The 21,628-nt window shown below is 54.0% G+C and overlaps 1 protein-coding gene across 1 annotated transcript; it reads left to right on the forward strand.

Moving 5' to 3' along the window:
* Positions 1-11,065: 11,065 nt before the first annotated feature.
* On the forward strand, positions 11,066-20,561 carry LAT2 (linker for activation of T cells family member 2; the record flags this gene model as incomplete). Its single annotated transcript, XM_080703878.1, has 11 exons — positions 11,066-11,162; positions 11,537-11,576; positions 15,773-15,816; positions 15,927-15,987; positions 16,167-16,204; positions 16,413-16,448; positions 16,524-16,554; positions 17,663-17,718; positions 19,673-19,735; positions 19,986-20,057; positions 20,455-20,561. 11 exons carry the CDS (start codon positions 11,066-11,068, stop codon positions 20,559-20,561), a joined length of 645 nt encoding a protein of 214 aa, XP_080560004.1.
* Between the last annotated feature and the right edge of the window lie 1,067 nt (positions 20,562-21,628).

Below are 21,628 nucleotides of genomic sequence, written 5' to 3' on the forward strand. Positions count from 1 at the left end.
CACTGCCTCATCTCTGGGACAAAGTCTGTTGCTCCCCTGAACAGTGTAAGGTGCGTCAGGCAGTAACGTTTGAGCTTGAATGCCTGTGTGAACATGTGGAAAATTTTTTAGCTTCTGAATCTTAGCCTGTCCCACTGGGAGCAGTTGGGGGTCGGGCAGCCCCGGAGCCCTGGGGAAGAGACCCGGCAGGACGGGCAGCCGCGGGTGGCTTGGCCCATCCTGGCTCCTCTGGTCTTTGTTACTGGGTCTCAGCAACTCACAGAATTCTCCCTCCTTCCTTCACTGTCATCTTCTCTGCCTCTGAGATAAGAACCATTTGTGTAACACCAACACTTAACTTAAGAAAGACATGCATTATGTGGTTGTAATCAAACCTGATGCTTTCAGATGACCTACTTACATCTTCAATGTGGAAAAGATAAAGAAAAAACAAATTCATCTAAACTTCTGGGCAATCCAGTTGACTTTTAATGTAAGAAAAGAATGGAATTCCAAACACTTAACACATTCAGCTATATGACAGAAAGTAAATCTATGGATATGGTATTTTGTGAATGATCTTTTAAAATAAAAGAAAACCTTACATAATATTTAGTGCTTATGAGTTTTTTAGCTGCTCGTGAAATTAATGCTTTTAATTCTTTTTTTTCCCCTAAAGCCAAGCATGGTGCTGCATGCCCGAAATCCCAGACCTTGGGAGGCTGAGACAGGATCACAAGTTGGAAGTCCACTTCAGCTTAGGCTCTCAGCAACTTAGTGAGACCCTGCTTCCAAAATAAAAAAAAATAGGGCTGGGAGTGTAGCCCAGAGGTAGAAGGACTTGGGTTGCACTCCCAGTGCCCCCCCCCCATTTTTTTTTCTCACTTTTCCTAAGATTGTCATTTTCTCAACCAGACAAATCTTTGAAGCCTGGCAATAGTGTTTTTTGTTTTTGTGGTACTGGGGATGGAACCCAAGAGCATTCTACCTCCAAGCTATACTCCCAACCCTATTTTTTTTTCTTTTTTTTTTTCTTTTTTTTTCTTTTTCCTTAAACAGGGTCTCACTGAGTTGCAAAGGATCTCACTAAGTAGCTGAGGCTGTCCTCCTGTCTCAGCTCCTGAATGCTGGGATTACAGCGTGCACCACCACACTACTGCCTGGCAGTAGTTTTGGATGACTACCTTTCCCCTGAGTTGGAAGAAAGCATTTAGGGTGTGGGTTTATTTTAACGACTGCTGGCTTGAAAAAGAAATTCTGAGTTCTCAAAACTGCTGTGGGTGCTACAACGTGGCAAACAGTGGTGCTATGTGGATGGCTGTTTGGTAGCTGCTCCAGTCTAGTCTTCTGCAGGAAGAGATGGGCAGATGGGCAAGGTGCACGCTTTGGGCAGGTGGCGGGATGGCGGCCTGACCTGGAACAGGACTGTTGTCAGGTGATAAGGTGAGATCCCAGTGCAGCTGAGTGTGCAGGTGAAGGCAGGGCTGCGGCTCTGTGGTGAAGGAGAGCCCTTTCCCAGCACACACATTACGGCCAGGTGGGGTGGCATGCACCCTGCAACCCAGCAACGCGGGAGGGCGCCGGCCTGAGCCTCAAAGGGCTGGGGCTGAGGCAGTGGTAGAGCGCCCCTGAGGTCACGCTCCAGTACTGAAGGGCAACAATACAGCAAGCCTATTGCTTTAGAGTTTGATGTCCTTCATGAGTACAAACCGGTACCACTATTCTAGGAATTCATTTGAAACCAGCATCTAACTTGAAAATGGAATTGTCCTATTCGTGACCCAGGGCTGCCCGCCCAGGTATATGCCCACAGCAGCAAACACGTTGAGGCTGCTCATTTGGTCCAGGGACCAGAACTGTACAGGAGCTGAAACCAGGGACGTTCTACCTTCCGAGCTGCGTCCCCAGCTGGGTTGTTTTTGGTTTTATTTTTTTAAAGTACTGGGGATGGAACCCAGAGGCATTCTATCCCCCAAAATACACCCCACTTTGAAACTCAGTGAATTGCAAAGGGCTTCACTAAGTAGCTGAAGCTGAGAACTGTGATCCTCCTGTCTCAGCCTCCCAACTACTAGGATTACAGGTGTGTTCCACTACACCTGAGGCGAATGTGTCTACATGCACGCGACTGGGGAATAAACTCCCCAGAATTCTACCTCCAAGCTACTACTTCCCCATCCTTTACTATTTGCAAACAAGGCCTCACTAAAGTTAGTCTCATTAAACTGAGTCTGGCTTTGAACCTGAAATCCTCCTGGCTCAGCCTCCCAAGTAATGGGACGATAGTGTCTGCCACTATGCCCGACTTGAGTTTTGGTTTTTGGTGGTGCTGGGGATGGAACCCAGAGGCTTTCTACCTCCAGGCTACACTCCAAGACCTGTTTTATATTGTATTTGGAAACAGGGTCTCACTAAGTTACTGAGAGCCTCACTAAGTAGCTGAGGCTGGCTTCGAACCTGTGTTATCTTCCTGTCTCAGCCTCCCAAGTACTGGGATTACAAGCATATGCCACCACACCTGGCTTTTGAGTTATTTTTAAAAACTATGTATACTAGTTATACAACTAAACATGAATTGGCTGGGGTTTTTGTTTGTTGAGGGGGTACTGGAGACTGAACCCAGGGTTTTTTGTTTTGTTTTCTGGTGGTACTGGGGTTCCTGGAAACCCTTCTACCTCCAAGCTACACTCCCAGACATATATATATAATAATTTTTATTCTCTTAAACCAGAGAGGCTGGCTTCGAACCAGCGCGATCATCCTGTCTCCACCTCCCAAGTGCGGGTATTACAAGTGTGCGCCACCACACCCAGCTGAGCCCAGGTGTTTCTACCTCTGAGCTACATCCCCAGCCCTATTTTATTTTTATTTTGAAACAAGGTCTAACAAGTTGATAAGAGTCTCACTACTAGCTGAGGCTGTCCTTGAATCTGCAATCCTCCTGTCTCAGCCTCCCATGTACTAGGATGACAAGTGTGCACCACCTTGCCCAACTTCTTTTTCCAGTATTTATTTAATTTTCAATATTCACACCCAGAGGCAGATAAGGTGTAACTCAGTGGTAGTGGTAGAGTGCTTGCCTAGCATGTGCAAGGTCCTGGGTTCCATTCCAGCACTGCAAAAAACAACAAAAAAAAAAACCCTTCTCTTCAGGCCCAGCTGAGAATGGTCTTTGGGCAGACAGCCACTTTACTTGCAGTGGGAAAATGGGACCAGGGAGGATCCAAGGCCGTCCCCAGGCCCCACCATGGTGGACTGGTGGTCTCCTCTCCAGCTCCAGCCAGGGCGCCGTCCAGGGACAGGGGAGCCATTAGGAACTTGGTCCCAGGTGTGTGAGGCGGAACGTGACATGATCTCAACAGGGAGCTCTGGCTGGAGCCTGGGTTCAAGGCCAGCTTTGTTTCTATGGGCCTCTGCCCTCGTCTGTTACCGTGAACCTAGTGCATAGATGGGGCGTCAGTTGCTACGGGCTTCAGGCTCCCACTGTGAATGGGGAGGAGCAAGCTGACGCCACACCCACAGTTCCTGTAACCTGCTCCAGGAGCTGCGCTGCCCTCCTCCCCCACAGGGTGGCAGCAGCGGGCAGCCCGGCCTCACATCTGCATTGCCTCCGGGCTGGCCCTGATTGGCCATCCTGGACTAGGGCAGAAGAGAAACCCCGGCCAAGAGTGGGAGCCTGGTCTCTGCAATCAAACTTCATGGGTCAGGGACCCCGTGCCTTGTGCCCTGGTGTCCCAGCACGTGAGATGCCACTCCTGGTTCAGTGGTTTTGAGCGGGCTGTTTAATGACCAGCAGCCATGGAGCCTCTGGCCTCTCCAGCCAGGGCCTGCTAGGTCGCAAGACATTGTCTCCTTCAGGACTGCTGTGGGCCCTTGTCAGCCCCTGGAAGCAGGTGTCCCCACCCCTAAGCCCTGTGGGCAGGGGCTCTGGGCCTGGGGGGCAGGTGTGTCCTTCCTCTAGCCATCTGCTCCAGCCGCTGTGCCCTGTGCGCATCTGACACATCTCCACCCCGTCCCCTATGTCCATGTCCTTTTGTCTGTCTTTCTTGTCATCTAGGGTCTTACTCTCTTGAGTCTCTGTCTCCGTCTCTCTTTGCAGTACTAGGGATGGAAGCCAGGAGCATTCTACCTCTGAGCTATATCCCAGTCCTTTTTTATTTTGAAACAAGGTCTCTAAATTGCCGAGGGTGTTGCTAAGTTGCTGAGGCTGGCCAGAATCCTCCCATCTTACTTAGCCTCTCCAGTGCTGGGATTACAGGCATGTGCCACGCTCGGCTTCTCTCTGGCTCTCTGACCCTTGCCCTCTCCCTGTGTGCTCCGGCCAACTGTGAGTCGTGTCTTCACTGTGTCTCCCTGTTGCTGTCTGCCTGCCTGTGCCTGTGTATGTCAGCATCTCTGACTTTCTCTTTTTCTCCTGGCCTATGTATTTTTGTGTGTGTTTTGCGGGAGAATACTGGGACTTGAACTCAGGAGCATTCTTCCTCTGAGATACACTCTCAGCCCTATATTATCTATTTATTTTATGTGTGGATGGGGAGGTGGTACTGGGGAATGAACCTAGGAACATTCTACCTCTGAGCTTTTTTTTTTTTTTTTTGCGGTACTGGGGATGGGGATAGAACCCAGGGGCATTCTACCTCTAAGTGACACCCTCAGCCTACTTTTTATTCTTTATTTTTGAAACAGGGTCTCACTGAGTTGCAAAGGCCTCACTAAGTAGCTGAGGTTGGCTTTGAACCTGCACAATCCTCCTGTCTCAGCCTCCCAAATGCTGGGATTACAAGCTTGTGCCACCACACCAGGCTAAAGAAATACGGTCTTTTTTAAAATTTTTTGTGGTACTGGGGGTGGAACCCAGGGGCTTTTCTGCCTCTAGGCTATACTTCCAGACCTATTTTATATTTTATTTGGAAACAGGGTCTGAGTTGCTGAAAGCTGAGGCTGGCTTCAAACCTGTGTGATCCTCCTGTCTCAGCCTCTGAAGTGCTGGGATTACGAGCATGCGCCACCATGCCCAGCACTTTGTTTATGGTATTGTGGATAAGGGCATTCTACCTCCAAGCTACATCCCTACCCCCATTTTTATCCTTTATTCTGAAACAGGGTCTCACTATGCCGAGTCTCACTAAGTAGCTAAGACTGGCTGCGAACCTGTGATCTTCCTGTCTTGGCCTCTCAAGTACTGGGATTACAAGCATGTGCCACTACTCCCGGCTGGCTTGTTTTTTTTGTTTTGTTCTTATTTTGTTTTGTTGCACTACTGGGGATGGAAACAAAGGGCATTCTCTCTCCGAGCTACACCCCCAGCCCTATTTTTTATCTTTATTTCGTAACAGGGTCTCACTGAGTTGCAGAGGCTGTCTGCAAACCGTGATCCTCCTGTCTTGGCCTCCCGAATGCTGGGATTACAAGAGTGAGCCACCACGCCCGGCTGCCTGGCTTGTTTGGAAACAGGGTCTCTCTAGGTTGCTGAGTCTCTCTTACTTGGTGAAGCTGTCCTCGAACCTACGATCCTCCTGTCTCAGCTTCCCAAGTACTGAGATTACAGGTGTGCGCCACCAGGCCCAGTGTGGCCTGTGAACCTCTGTGTGCCTCTCTTTTCTCCTGCGTGTTTCTGCCTGCATATCCCTGTCTTTGCACGCTCTGCCTCTGTGTCCACAGGAACACTTCAGTTTCACTCTCTGTCCCTGCCTCAGAGTATTTCTCTTCCTTCTCTTCCTGTGTGTGACTGCCCCTGTGTGTTCAGCCTTTCTGTCCCCTGCCCTCCCCCTTGGCTGAGCCAGTCCGGCGAGCAGCGGATGTGAGGCTGATTCAGTGGCTGGCAGGAAGCCGTCCGCCTCGCCTGCTGCCCGCCAGAGGCTGTGGCGTTGGTGTCAGTTTGGGGCAGGTGTGCAGGCACAGGATGGGGTGGCCACAGTGAGGAGCCCCCAACCCTCAGGTAAGCCTTTCCCAGGGATGCCTAGAGCCTACAGCGGACAGCGGCAGGGGTCCCCAGGCTGCCCGCCGTGCCCCACAGGAGCACTCGGTGCCCCCTGGTTGGGTGGGAGGAAGCCAGGACGACCAGCGCCCCCTGCCCTGGCACCCCTGGCCTGGGACGCTCATGGAGGCAGCCAGGTGCTGAGGGTCTGGCCGCTTTCCTGCCCTCGCCGTCTCCAGCCCAGCCCTGGAAAGCCCCCAGGCTGGCCTTATCACTGCCCATTGTGGCGAGGGGGCAGCTAGAAGCCCGGGACAGTCAGAAATCTGTCTGCAAAGCGCGATTGTATCTGCCTGCCATGGACCTATGTGGAAATGGATGAGACTGTGCAAGTGTGCCCAGGTCCTGTCCCAGGCTGGAGGGAAGCCACTGTTCCTGCATCCCACCTTGCCCAGCCTACCACTCTCTGCCAGGGGCCCGGGGACAACTGTGCAGGTTTAGGGGGCTCCTTGTGCCCAACTCAGTTGACAGGTGGCCCTGGCTGGCCAAGCTCCAAGCCACCGCCTTCCTCCATTTCTCTGGCAACAGCCTCCCTTGCAGAAGCCTCCCATCAGCCTCATTTGAAGCCCAAAGATATTTGGATAAAACAGGCCTAGAGCAGAGCCTTGTGAGGAAAAAAAATCCCTGTGCCTCAAGCCTGGGACACTTCTTGCTCCCTAGCCCCTTGGGCCTGCATCCCCATGAACAGCTCAAGGATGGCTGGTGATCGGATAGGAGGGTCTCCAGGCCCTTCCAGGCAGGAGGCTCCACCGCCGCCTGCACCCAGGCCGGCCCCACACTTTCCCACAGCCCGCTCTGCAAAGACCTGTCAGATGAAAACTGCCCACTTCCCTTTGAGTTATTTTGGCCTGCGGGGCCACCGAGCTGTTAGGGCCGCCCACCTGGCCCCTGGGGCCTTCAAAGGCCTGTCTCTCCTGGGGCCCGGCCTCCCCTCCACACTCAACCACCTGCTCTCAGGAGCTGGACCGGAGAGAGAGAACAAGAGCACAGAATTCACGCACTCTAGGGGCAGGCACGCAAATGTTCATTAAACGAATCTCTTTCTAAAAATATTCTTTTTTTTCAAATTTAATTTTAAGAAGGGGTGACGAAGCGTGGCATTTGGAGTCAGCCTGCTCTGAGTTTGAATGCTGGCACTTGTGCCTGCCTTGCTCTGTAAGCTGAGGACATGGTACACACCTCTCTGGGCCTTCCCTCACTCCCTTGGAAGAAGAGCTGAGCTCAGAGGTGTCTCCCACGAGACGCTGCGTCCCTGGAGAATGGGCCGCAGGATCAGTCTGAGGAGGTGTTCCATGCATTTGTACCAGCTCTTCTTTAGGGCCCAGATCCTGCAGAGTTCCCACCCCTCGGTCCCCATGGGGGCCAGTGAAGGGAACCTCAGGCCTTGTGGGCTTTAGCTGAGCTGCCTGGCAGTGTTTTCTGCAGGTCGCCTAGCTGCCACCAGCAATCCATTTCCATGTCACAGAACCTTAGGAACCATGAAATGATGAGTCATGGTAGCCAGGCGTGGTGGCGCACACACTTGAAAGCAAGCCCAGCATTTGGGAGGCTGAGACAAGGATCGCGATGAGCGGACAGCCTCAGCTACTTAGGCCCTTTGCAACTCAGTGAGACCCTGTTTCAAAATAAAGAATAAGCTGGGTGTGGTGGCGCATGCTTGTAATCGCAGCATTTGAGAGGCTGATGCAAGAGGATCACAGTTCACGCACAGCCTCAGCTACTTAGTGAGTTCCTCTGCAACTCAGAAGACTCTGTTTCAAAATAAAAAGTAAAAAATAGGGCTGGAGGTATAGCTCGGAGGTAGAATGCCTCTGGCTTCCATCCCTCATCCCCAGTACCACACACACACACACACACACACACACACACACACACACACACACAAAGTCATGGTGGTCACAGCCGACCAGGGCCTGGTCCTACACTGCATGCACCATCTTCATGTCGGGCATCATGACAAACCCAAGGAATGAATGTTATTTCCCCTAAAAGATGGGAGGACACGGACCCAGCCTGACCCACTTCCTGCCTGAGGAGTCCCAGGGGTACCCAGGGCTTTGCCCACCCCAGGACAGCCAGGTCTGAAAGGCTGAGGGCTCTCAGTGGCCAAAGCCCGGGGTCATGGAGCGTTGTGGTCCTGGGAAGGCTCGAGGCGCCCTGGTGGGACAGCCAGTCAGCGGGCCGGCTCTGGGGCCTCAGATGCCACCCTAAGGGCATGGACTTGCTCCTAGAGTCTTAAGAGACTGCGAGGTTGGCCAGTCCCAGGAAAATGTCCGGCTCTTGTGTGTGTACACATGGAGTTTCTGCCTGAGTCTCTTTGCGGGACCTGAAAGAATCACTGTACTAACTAAAAAATATAACTGTCTGGAGTCAGGAGAAGGGAGGGTGTTGTCCAAACCAGGTGACCAGAAACCAGACCTTAGCCAGTGTCTCCTGAGGAAGGCCTGGGACCGCAAGCCACACTTCCCCAGCAACAATGTGGGTAGATCCTGGTTTTTGTCGTGTGTGTGTGTGTGTGTGTGTGTCACTGGGCATTCTACCTCTGATATACACTGTCCCAGCCTCCCAAATGCTGGGATTACAAGCGTGTGCCACCATGCCCGGCTTTTTTTTTTTTTTTTTTTTTTTTTTTTTTTTGCGGGTCTGGGGATGGAACCCAGGAGCATTTGACCTCCGAGCTACACCCCCTGCCCTATTTTTTATTCTTTATTTTGAAACCGGGTCTCACTGAGTTGCAGAGGGCCTCCCTAAGTAGCTGAGGCTGTCTGCGAACCGCAATTCTCTGGTCTCAGCCTCCCCAATGCTGGGATTACAAGCGTGCGCCACCACGCCCGGCTTTTATTTTTATTTTTGAAACAGGGTCTTGCTAGTTTGAGGAGAGTCTCAGTACTTTCTGAGGTTGTGATCCTGCTGTCTCTTCCTCTCAGAAGTACAGAGCTACACACATAGCTATTTTTAACTTTATTTTATTTATTTATTCACTTATTTATTTCAGTACTGGAGATTGAACCCAGGGGCATTCTATCTCCCAGCTACACTCCCAGCCCTATTTTTTATTTTTATTTTGAAACAGGTTCTTACTAAGTTGTAAAGAGTCTAAGTAGCTGAGGTTGGTGAAGAACCTGCGGTTTCCTGTCTCAGCCTCCCGAGTACTGGAATTACAAGTGTGCACCACCATGACCAGCTTTATTTTTTATTTATTTTTCTTTTAGTGGCACTGGGGTTCCTGGAAGCCCTTCTACCTCCGGGCTACACTCCCAGACCTATTTTTATATTTTTATTTGGAAACAGGGTCTCTTAACCAGCGCGCGCGGCTGGCTTCGAACCTGCGCGATCCTCCTGTCTCCGCCTCCCAAGCGCGGGGATTACAAGCGTGCGCCACCAACCCCGGCTTATTTTTTATTTTTGAAACAGGGTCTCGCTAAGTTGCAGAGGGCCTCACTAAGTAGCTGAGGCTGGCTGTGAGCCTGCGATCTTTCTGACTCAGCCTCCCTAGGTACTGAGTTTATAAACGTGCACCACCATGCCTGGCTCCATTTTTTTTTTTTTTTTTTGAAACAGGGTCTCATTCTGTTGTAGAGGTTTGCACTCAACTGCTGAGACTGGCCTTGAACCTGCATTCCTCCTGTCTCAGCCTCCCAAGTACTGGGATTTCAGGCATGGGCCGCCGTGTCTGGCTGATCCCATTTTATGGAGGAAGAGGAGCAAGAGCTAGATTAGGTCCTGGAGCCTTCCTTCCTGGACAGGTGGTCCCAGCCTCACCCAGCTGGAGACAGACTGGCCCCTGGTGGTGGTGGAGGGGCTGGGGACAGAGCCTGCCCTGGCAGGGCCCTGAGGCACCACAAGGTCTGGGAGGAGGAGGTAGGTCCTGGTGGAGGGAAGGGGAGGGAAGGGCTGAGCTCCCGCGGGCATCATTCTGGGAGGTGGGTCATGCTGGTCGCACTCCTGGGAATTCATTTGTTCCAATGTCTCAGTGGACCCTGGGAGGCGGCAACGGGGCTCCTCTGAGATCCTTCCCCCATTGTGGCTCCATCCTGCACAGGATTTCTTCGTCACCTTTGCCACAAATTTGGGGAAGCTAGGAGAGCCAGTGAGGGGTTCCCCAGGCCAGTGCAGGCCTCCAGGAGCCCCGAGCAGCAGGGGTCCCTGGCACTTTCCACAGCCGTGAAGTGGGAGGCGCCTCCACGGGAGGCGGGGTCAGGGGGACAGGCGTGCACAGTGGACACTCGTTAGCCCCATGGGTGCCAGTCACAAGGCGTAGGCCCCTCCTCTGCGCCCCCTGCCCAGGTGGGGTGGGGGACGAGTCTCTATGGTTGTGACAATTCTTGGAAGCCCGTTAGAGAGGGTAATATGTTTCTGTTCACTCCCCCGCTGTGTGACTTGGCCGTCACTGGGAACAGTCACTGGCCAGGAAGCCGTGTCAGCTGCCACCATGGGCAGCCCCCTCAGGCCCACCTCCTGGGAGAAGCTGTCCCTGACTTCCTTCCTCCTGCCTCCCAGGTGTTTAAGGAAGGGAAACTCCCTCGGCAGGTTTCCTGGGAGTCAGAGAAGAGTCCCCAGGTGCTCGGGTTTGGGCAGGGTCCAGGACAGGCAAGGGCCATGGACTCTGACCCGCGAGCGGAGTCGGGTTGACAGGCTGCAGGATAAGGCAGGTGGAGCCAGAGCTGGGGTGTGGGGTGGGCCTTGAATCCTGGCTCCCCACCCAGCAGCTGTATTTGGGTGGGCACTGCAGCCTCGGTTTCACAATTTGTAGGTCAGGGTGAACCTGTCACTCAGAGGACTGGCTGGATTGAGTTTAGGGCTTAGGACTGTACACCAGCACATGGCGCCGTTTAGTGGGCTCAGAACCATCCCGCACACACCAAGCATGACGATGGTTGTGGTTTAGGGGTGTAGTTTGGGGCTCACAAGGGGAACAGGGCTGGTTCCATTCTGGCTCTGTTCCAGGAGCAGAGCGAGATGGACACATTGCTGTGGCCTGGGTTCAGCGGTGGGGCTGTTTGGAAGTCAGCCGGGGTCAGAAGCCTGAGCTGTGGGATGGGGCTGAGGCTGGAGGGTCCGGCTCAAGGGCCTTTTGCGGTATTGCAGGCGAGGACACCAGGAGCGGAGGACATGGGCACAGAGACTGAGCTGCTATGGCCGGGGGCGGTGCTGCTGCTGCTGCTGCTGGGAGCCGTGGCAGGGCTGTGTGTGCGCTGCTCCCGCCCAGGTAAGGGGGACACGGAGTGACAAAGGGTCATCGTGAGAAGGTGTGCCCCAGAGACTTCTCAGGCCAAGACCCAGCTATGCTGGGGACGCGCAAGCTGCCCCCTGAGGACTGGCTCACTGGTGGCTTTGGTTTGCTGAGCCAGGGAATTGTTCCAGGCAAAAGAGGGGAAGCTGGGCTGTCTGCGGCTTCCCACTCTGCACCCTAATCTCCACGCTTTATTCCATCTCCTGGAATAAGGGAGTGAATAACCTTTTGATGACTTGGCGGCTCAGACCCCCACCACCACCCAGTTTAAAGACCTGCAGGGCTCACAGGGTGCACAAGAGGAGGGGCCTCAGACCCACCCACTTGCTAATCCCAGCCTATTCTTGCAGGGGCGAAGAGGTCGGAGAAAATCTATGAACAGAGAAATCTGTGAGTCACCTCAGTGTCCCCCAGCTGGCATATTCGGGTGCCCTGAATATTCTGGCATCCCTGAAGACACCCCGCCCCTCACCCCTCCTCTCATGCCTGCTCCACAGCAGACTCTAGTGGGTCCCCAGCCATCAGGAGAGGGAGAGAAAGAGCCCAGCGGCATCAGCGGGCTTGGGAGGCAGGAGCAGCAACTCTCCAGCCCTCCAGCGGTCCAGGCACACAGTTCTCTGCCTCACTCTGACCCCAGCCCGGGAACTCCTGCTGTCCTGGGCAGAAGGTGGCATCATTCTCACAGGGCAGTGGTGGGGGCACAGAGACCTGGGCCCAAGGCAGAATGTGAGTCCAGTCAGCAAGGTTCAGTAAGATACATCTGTAATAACAGTACTTGGGAGGCTGCGACATGATATTCACAGGTTTGAGGCCAGCCCAGCGATTTAGCAAGACCCCTAGTGAGACCCTGTTTGTGTGTGTTTGGGGGGGGGTACTGGGAATGGAACCCTGGGGTGTTCTGCCTCCCAGCGACAACCCCAGCCTTGTTTGTTTGTTTGTTTTTGTGGTCCTGAGGATGAAACCCAGAGCATTTGATCTTCGAGCTACACCCCCAACCCTATTTTTCTTTTTTATTCTTTATTTTGAAACAGGGTCTCACTGAGTTGCAAAGGACCTCACTAAGTAGCTGAGGCTGTCCATGAACTGCGATCCTCCTGTCTCAGCCTCCCGAATGCACCACCACGCCTGGCTTGAGACCCTGTTTTAAAATTAAAATAATGCCAGGTATGGTGGCACGTGCCTGTAATCCCAGTATTTGGGAGGCTGAGGAAGGTGGATTATAGGTTTGAGGACAGCCTCAGTAACATAACAAGACTCTCAGCAACCTAGCAAGACCCTATTTCAAAACAAAAGAGCCGGGTGTGGTGGCGCACACTTGTAATCCCAGCCTTTGGGAGGCTGAGACAGGAGGATCGTGTTTCGTGGACAGCCTCAGCTACTTAGTGAGGCCCTCCGCAACTTAGTGAGACCCTGTTTAAAAATAAAGAATAAAAAACAGGGCAGGAGGTGTAGCTCGGAGGTCAAATGCCCCTGGGTTCCATCCCCAAACCCGCAAAAAAAAAAAGAAAAAGAAAAGAAAAGAAAAGAAAAGAAAGAGCTGAGCATGGTGGTGCATGCTTGTAATCCCAGCATTCAGGAGGCTGAGATTAGAAGATCACGGTTTGTGGACAGCCTCAGCTACTAGGGAGGCCCTTCACAACTCAGTGAAACCCTCTTTCAAAAATAAAAAGTCTAGTGGTGGCACACACTTGTAATTCCAGCATTTGGGAGGCTGAGACAGGAGGATTGCAGGTTGGAGGACAGCCTCAGCAAGTAGTGAGACTCTCATCAACCTAGTGAGACTTTTTTTCAAATAAAAATAAAATAGGGCTGAGAGTATAGGTTGGAGGTAGAATGCTCCTGGGTTCCATCCCCAGTATCAAAGAAGCTGGGTGTGATGGCTCACGCCTGTAATCCCAGTATTTGTGAGGCTGAGACAGGAAGACTACAGATTCAAATGCCAGCCTCAGCAACTTAGCAAAACTCTTTTAAAATAAAAAATAACTCACCGGGCGTGGTGGCGCACGCTTGTAATCCCAGCATTCGGGAGGCTGAGACTGGAGGATCGCGGTTCGCGGACAGCCTCAGCTACTTAGTGAGGCCCTCAGCAAGTCAGTGAGGCTCTGTTTAAAAAAAAAAAAAAGAATTAAAAAATTGGGCAGGGGGTGTACCTCAGAGGTAAAATGCCTCTGGGTTCCATCCCCAGACCCACAATAAATAAATAAATAATAAATAAATAAAAAAAAAATAAAAAATAACTCAGCTAGTTAGTGAAGCCCTTTGCAACTCAGTGAGACCCTGTTTCAAAATAAAGAATAAAATATAGGGCTGGGGCTGTAGCTTGGAGGTAGAATGCCCCTGGGTGTTCCATAAATAAATAATTAAATAATTTTTTAAAGGCTGGGGGTGTAATTCAGAGGGAGGTAGAATACCTCTGGGTTCAATCCCCAGTACAAAAAAGAAAAAAAAAAAGAATATGAGAATAAGGGCAGGAAATGCTAAAGGGGTTGAGGAAGGGGTGCAGGCACATCCCTTAGGGGGTCAGGGAAGGCCGGGGGTGGGGATGGAGAGGGCTGGGAGAGACGCCCCACCAGGAGCCTGTGCTCCATGGGGCCAAAGCCCCAGAGCAGCCCCGGCCACAAGGACAGTGGCCAATAGTGTCCTGACTGGGTGAGCCACTGGCCACAGCCCTGTGTGCAGGTGTATACTCCCACATACTTGTCTGCGTACACATTTGCCACACACAGCACAGTTCTCCTGTGCGTGTACTCACACACACACACACACACACACACACACACACACACACACACACTTCCTCATTTCCTTTTGCAACTGAAAAACCACAGTGAGATTTGAAAATAGAATCTCCCCATTCCTGCCCATCCTGCCTGTGGCTGGACCTTTCTGGCCTATTTTGGCTACTTGACCTTCTGGCCTGCCCACCTGCAAAGTGCCCCACCGGCCCCCACGCCCTGGCCTCTTGGGCACCTCCCTTCCTTCTCCCACCTCAGTCCCTACCTGTCTCCAGCCCTGGTGAATCCTACGGCTGGCCAGAGCCAGAAGCTAAACATCCTCCCGTGTGGGGGCAGCGACACTTGGGCTGTCCCCTTCCTTGCCCCTCCTCTCTTGGCTCAATTGAGATAAGTCCTGCCAGCTTTCATGAAGCACCTGCTGCATACATTAGCCCTGGCTCCGAAATCACTCCCTCCAAGAAGCCACGTCTGACTCTCCTGTGGATTTAAGGCATCCTAAGAAAATCGATCACCTGCCCCCCGCCCCCAGTCCCCCAGGAGTTCCTGGTAGGCTGAGCCAAGTACTTATTCTGTTCCAGGGGAGGAGCCCCCAAACTTGCTTTAATAAAGAGCTAAGCCGAGTGCAGTAGTACATGCTCGTAATACCAGTTCTTGGGAGGCTGAGACAGGAGGATCGCAGGTTCGCTGCCAGCCTCAGCAATTGAGTGAGGACCTCTGCAACTTAGTGAGACCCTGTTTCAAAATAACAGAGCTTGGGGTGTAGCTCAGAGGGAGAATGCCCTGGGTTCCATCTCCAGTACCACCAAAACCCAAAAGTAAAATAAATAAATAAAGCTAATTGGCTCCTTCCTCTGTAAAGGTGGCTTCCGTTTTTTAAAGCACTTCACTGTCCAGCCAAGATGGCAGCTAGCGCTCCGTCCTTCCCTTCTGCATTTCAAATAGTGGAAAGAATTATGCGTGCCCCATGTAAAGAGATTTCTTTAGAAATATTAACAAACTTGGCTTGCATCTCACTAACCAGAACGTAATCGCATGGCTATACTTTGGTGAGAGGAAGGCTGGAAAAGATAGTATTTTAGAAGAGCACGTAGCTGCCTAAATAAAAAGCATCGTTCTGTAAAGACTGAAGGAGCGTCTGAGCAATGGCCAGGTACCGGGCCGTCTGCTAAGCCTTGAGGTGGCTCACCAGTTTCTTTGTTTGTTGATGTGTACTGGGGATTGAATCCAAGAGTGTTCTACTTCAGAGCTCTACCCTCAGCCCTTTTTATTTTTTAATTTTGAAACAGAATCTAGCTAAGTTGCTAAGACTGAACTCAAATTTGCAATCCTCCTGTCTAAGCCTCCCAAGTACTGAGATTTCAGGTGTGCACCACCATGCCCGCTCTCACCCGTTACCGCTCTTGGGGAGTAAATGGCGGCTTTGAATATGCCCAGACGGGTTGCCATCTTAGGAATGACAAATGCTTCTGGGGTAGGTGGGCAGAGGGTAGCCTCTTGGTCCATCCTGGCTAAACTCATTCCCCCCACCCCTGAGCAGCCACCCCTCCTCAGGCCCCAGAATCTCAGGGCTGCCTCCCCAGTCCTGCCCACATACCCCCTTGCCCATCTTTGGGGACCTGAGACCCCCCCCAGCAGGACGGGCCACATGGAGGCCCTGATGGGGGACAGGTCTGCAGGCCTCAGGGGAGGGCAAATGCCCAGCGCCGAGGGGAGCCACTGAGACCCTGGCCTGGAGCCTGGAGGGGCAGCAGCTCCTCCATCCCTTCTTGCCCCATCCCTCTCTCTCCTGTCCCTGTGTCCCTGGGACTATGTGAGGCCATGCCCTGGCTCAGCACAGAAACGTGTTTCCAGGCCAGAGCGTCGGCAGAGCTTCGCAGTGGCCCGGACCTATTCCAGTGAGTCTTCTGAGAGTCCAGAGGCTGGGCTCGGGCTGGGGGTATCCTCATTCTCCAGGCCTGATCAGGTGGGCCTGGGGGCTGAGCCCACACCTCTTTGCCCTTCACAGTGGTCAGACAGGCATGTCCAGGGCCCCTGATGGACGCTACCCCTGACATGGCACCCACAAGGTAGGAAAGAACTCCCTGTCACGGACCCCGCAAGGGCCATGCCCTGGAGGCTCCCGCCTGGTTGAGCCTAGACCCAGGCCTCACTTCCTCTTAGGGGCTGGGCTCGGGGTCTCATGGGGGGCTGCGGGTTTGGCCTTCGGAACCCCGAAGCCCACCCCCAACCTGTGCCATCCCTGCAGGATGGACAAGCTGCTGCAGTTCTCCCCCTGCCTGGAGGGTGAGTGACGGGATAGGCCAGGTGAGCCCCTGGGGGCAGCACTGCAGGGGAGGGCTGCGGGCCAGGTGGCCTCGGGCATAGGCGCCCAGCACACGCCTCGCACACGCATACTCTGGACAGAACTCCAGCACAGGTGTGAGCACGGCTGCGGAGCGCCAGCTGGGCGGGGCAGAGCCTGTGGGGAGGACAAGCCTGGCCTTTCTTCCAGATCCCGCATCCCCCAGGTACCAGAACTTCAGCAAAGGTAGGTGGGCTGGGGGTGGCTGTGGTGGGGGCCATGGGCCCCCGAGCTCAGCCTAATTCTCACCGCCTCCTCCAGGGAGCAGCCATGACCCAGATGCAGCCTACATGTGAGTGGCCTCCTCCCTGCCCTACTGGCCCTTTCCCTCCCCCCTCCTTATCTGTGAACTAGGGGGAGGCTGGGGAGCACTGTTCTCTTAGGGGATTGAAGCTTGGCTCTGTGTTGGGGTGGGGGCCTCTGCTCTAGGGGAGACTCATTCTGTCACCCAATCAGTGGGTCATAGGAGTCGGGATATGGTGACACGTGCCTGTGATCCCAGCAACTCGGGAGGCTGAGACAGGAGGATCACATGTTGAAGGCCAGCATGGGCAACTTAATGAGATCCTGTCTTAACATAAAAAAAAGAAATAAAAGCCGGGCATGGTGGTTCACGCTTGTAATCCCCGCGCTTGGGAGGCGGAGACAGGAGGATCGCGCAGGTTCAAAGCCAGCCTCAGCTACTTAGTGAGGCTCTTAGCAACCTAGTGAGACCCTGTTTCCAAATAAAATACAAAAAAGGTCTGGGAGTATAGCTCGGAGTATAGCTCGGAGGTAGAAAGCCTCTGGATTCCACCCTCAGTACCACCAAAAAAAAAAAAAAAAATAAATAAATAAATAAAAATGGCTGGGGGTAAACCCTAGAGGTAGAATACCCCTGGGTTCAATCCTTAGCACCTCAAGGGAGAAAAACAATAACAACAGAGTTGCAGGGATGTCCAGTGCCCCAGAGAGAAAGGACCCTCAGGGCTGGCTCTCTCTCTCTCTCTCTCTCTCTCTCTCTCTCTCAAGTTACACTCCCAGCCCTATGTTTTTTTAAACGAGGTCTCACAAGGTTGATGAGAGTCTTACCACTTGCTAAGCTGTCCTCAAACCTGCGATCCTCCTGTCTCAGCCTCCCAAATACTGAGATTACAAGTGTGCGCCACCATGCCTGGCTTCTCTTCGGCTCTCTGTCATGGGCAAACCATAGGCAGGTGGGGACTTGTCAAAGGCCCTTGAGCTGTGCAGGGCAGGCTGCCCCTCCTCCAGCTATGGGCTGCCCCAGGGCCTCAGGGAAGTGTGGAGGGAAGGGTGGGGGAGACCTGGCAGAGGCCTCCGCAGCCTCACTGTCCCCACCCTGACATGCACCTGTCCAACAACCCAGGCTCTGTCTGTTTGTTTGTTTTGTTTTTGGCCAGAGACCCCATTGCCACGGACTATTACAATTGGGGGCACTTCCAGAAGCCTCCGGAAGGTGAGGCGGAGGCGGGGTAGGTGGAGTGGGAGGAAGTCAGAGGCCATGCTTGCAAGGTGGCTGGGAAGGGCCTGGGGAGGAGGCTGGGCCTGAGGGGTCCACAGAGGCGGCTGGGGAGGGGAAGGGAGGCTGTTGTGGGCAGGGGCAGAACGGAGACAGAGGGAAGGCAGTCAGAGAGGAGGGGTGAGGGGGGCTGGGCATGGAGGCAGGGCCTGAGGAGCAGGAGGGAGGCCCAGGCCGGTGTCTCCTGATAAGCACGGGCCCAGGGAAGGCCCTGGTTGGGGGCACCCTTGAGTGTGTACTCTGAGCTCTGTGGGCTCTGAGGACACAGGAATCTTTGGCTCTTAATACCTTTGCTTTACAGAAAGAGAAACTGAGGGACGAAGGTGGGCAATGCCCGTGGAGAGGGGCCTGGGCCTGGGCTTGAATCTGGGCTCTCCACCTGGCTCTGCCTGGGCCATGCCGGTGCGGTGGCCCTCGTCCTCCCCCTGCCGCTTCTGAAGTTAGAGGCCACATTTCTTAGAATCTCTTCATCACAGGTGGCTGCCGAGCAGGGCAGTGGTCAGAGCTCAGCTTCCCCAGGGCAGGGCCATGTGGGTGCGTGCCAGGCCCTGAGGTGCCACCCAGCCTGATTCCATAGCAAAATGCCCCTCAGCTTGCCCTATACTCTCCAGTAGAGTCTCAACCCCAACCCTAAACCTAACCCAGCAGCGGAGGCTCCCTGCCCCCAGCATCCAGCGAGGACTTGAGCTATAGCTCCTCCCAGCACTCCTTCCTCAGAGCGTTTGGATGTGACCTCAGGAGTCAGGGGAGAAGCCTGGGGTGGCACTCCAGGGCAGCCAGACCCACTAAGAAGCTCTTCCAGCTGGGCATGGTGGCACACCTGTAACCCCAGTACATGGGAGGCTGGGACAGGAAGATCCCAGGATTGGAGGCCAGCCATGCCTACTTAGTGAGGCTTTCGCAATTTAGTGAGACCCTGTTTCAAAAGAATAAAAAAATTGGGCTGGGGTTGTAGTTAGAGGTAGAATGCTCCTGGGTTCCAACCCCAGCAAAAAAGAAAGAAAAAGAAAGAAAGAAAGAGAAAGAAAGAAAGAAAGAAAGAAAGAAAGAAGGAAGGAAGGAAGGAAGGAAGGAAGGAAGGAAGGAAAGAAAGAAAGAAAGAAAGAAAGAAAGAAAAGCTTGTCCAGCTGGTGTGGTGGTACACCTGTAATTCCAGTACTTGGAGGCTGAGATAGGAAGATGGCAGGTTCAGGCTAACCTCAGCAACTTAGCAAGACCCTCAACAACTTAGCAGAACCCTGTTTCAAAATAAAAAATAAAAAGGACTGGGGGTATAGCTCAGAGGTAGAATGTCTCTAGCTTCAACCCCCACCCAGTAGAAGACAAACAAGAGCCAGGCATGATGGCCTACACCTGTAATCTCAGTACTTGGGAGGCTGAGACTGGAGGATCACAGGTTTGAACCTAGTGAGACCCTGTTTTAAAACAAAAAATAAAGCCGGGCATGGTGGCGCATGCTTGTAATCCCAGCATTTGGGAGGCTGAGACCTGGAGGATCGCGGTTCGCAGACAGCCTCAGCTACGCAGTGAGGCCCTCTGCAACTCAGTGAGACCCAGTTTCAAAATAAAGAATAAAAAATAGGGCAGGGGTACAGTAGCTCGGGTTAAATGCCCCTGGGTTCCATCCCCAGACCCACACACAAAAAAATAAATAAATAAAATAAAATAAAAAGGACTGGGGGTATGTCTTGGAGATAGAATGTCCTGTGGCGTTCAAGCTCCCCCAAAAAAAGGGAGAGAAGAAAAGCTTGTCCAAAAACCCAGTACCTTGGGGCCCAGCACAAGGGTTTGGGGACAGGTCACCCACAAAGGGAGGGCAGGTCAGAGGGAGGTGCCTGCCTGTAGGCCATGCCCACCAGCAGGTCCTGAGCCGGTTCCTGCTCTCTGGCAGATGACGACGACACCAACTCCTATGAGAATGTTCTCATCTGTAAGCCGAGGACCACTGAGTCAGGTCAGGCTGCCCAGCCCGGGAAAGTTGGGCCAGGGGAGGGCAAATGTCCTGGCCAGGCCCACCTGCTAAAGCCCCATGGCTCAGAAGCTTCTCCTGATTCAGAGCTCAATGCCTCAGGGGAAGGGGCCAGGGATGACATCCTCCCCCTACAGGGCTGCCCAGCACAAGGCATAGGAGGCCTCTAGGGAAGGGAGGTCAGGCCCTTTGCTGGCAGCTGTCTCTCCTCCAGCCTGTCCCTGTGCCCCCACAGGTGACGAGGAGTCTGAGGATTACCAGAACTCAGCATCCATCCATCAGTGGCGAGAGTCCAGGAGGGCTGTGGGTATGTGGCTGCCGGGGGTCAACTTACACAGGTGGGGGCACTGGCCTGGGAGGGTGAGAGGGGGCACTCCCTCCTGCCAGTCCAGCCGATCCCAAGTGGAGCCCGAGCACACCCACAGGTGCAGAGGCCTTGAATTCCACCAGGACTCCCCTGCTATACTGGGTCCCACCACAGTATGGCTGTCCCGGCCAGTACTGTGGGGTGAGGTGCTCTCAAGAACAGGGGATCTCTGGTGAACCCCAGACTCACCTCTGAGTCCCATCCAGTGTGCCGTCCTCTGTGGGCTGCCTTGTGGAGTCTGGGGCCCGAGAGCTGCTTGGGCCCCAGGGGAATGGCGAGGTTGTGGGTAAACTACCCCACCATCCACCTACCCCCCTAATCCCCACTCTGTCCACAGAGCAAGTCCAGAGAGCAGCACATTTCTCCCCGGCAGGAAGCCCAGAAGAGGACAGCGGGGAGCCTGATTATGTGAACGGAGATGTGGCTGCAGCTGGGGAAGCCTAGGGGAGACCCGGAAGGAAGGTACAGCACCCCTCCAGCTGCCGTGGGCCGAGGCTGGGGGCTCAGAAACCTCCAGGGGCCCCAGTCCAATGGAGGAACTTCAGTGGGGCCTGTGGGGAGCACCTGTGGGTGCTCGGCAGGGTGTTGGGGACTCTGCTCCTTAGGAGGAGGAAGACTCCAGCAGCTCCTGTGGGCTTCAGCCCTGCCCTGCTTCCCACGGGACCAGGGCACCCGCAGCAGCAGGTTGGTGAGGCAACAGGGTGGCGTGTGCAGAGTCTCGTGAGCCCCGGGTGGGTCTCCCCACTTTACTACCTGCTCCTCCCATGTGACCTCGGACAAGTGACTTAACCCCCACAACCCACTTCCTCACTCGCAAATCGGAGCTGGTGGTACCTGTCTCAGACAGGACACTGCGTGGACAGCATCCGCCCGCGGGGGCCAGGGCTGTATTGGAAACAGACGCGAGGGAGGGGTTGGGAGTTAACAGTGGTGATGACGGCGGTGGTTGACACACACAGAGGAAACCCCCAGGACAGCGTGGTGCTAAGCGCCCACACAAACCATCTCTTACACCCCAGAGGTACAGAGAGGCTAAGCCACCTAGCTGCCCAAGGCCACATTCGGAGTACACAGAAGGGAGGACAGGAACACCAGAGCCAGACACGGCGGCCCGGGCTCTGTCCACTGCTTGGGAAGCAGGATGGCCGCCAAGGGGCCTTGGGAGGCTGCCCATGTCCCGATGTGGAGGGCGAGCAGAAGGTCACGCGTTGGTCGTTTTGGCTGGCAGGCAGGGGCGTTACTATGCAGGGGCCCCAGGGTGCTTGAGAGCCAGCCCCAGTGTCCCTAGGAGTTTGGGTGACGTGTGTGTGTGGGGGGGGCTGTTTGTGAAGATGGCAAAAGGAGCTTGTTGAAGTTCTGCTGAAGGAAGCAGAGAAAGGGAGCAGCAGCTGGGGGTGGAGATGACAGACACGGCATCTGTAGGTGGGGATGCCATCTCTAGAAGTGTGGGCTTGGGGCCGGGCTGTGGCTGGTGGAATCCCTGCATCTTGATCCCAGCTGGCACGGACCAT

The sequence above is a fragment of the Muscardinus avellanarius genome (assembly GCF_963383645.1).
Source record: "Muscardinus avellanarius genome assembly, chromosome: 10".
NCBI classification, from domain to species: domain Eukaryota; kingdom Metazoa; phylum Chordata; class Mammalia; order Rodentia; family Gliridae; genus Muscardinus; species Muscardinus avellanarius.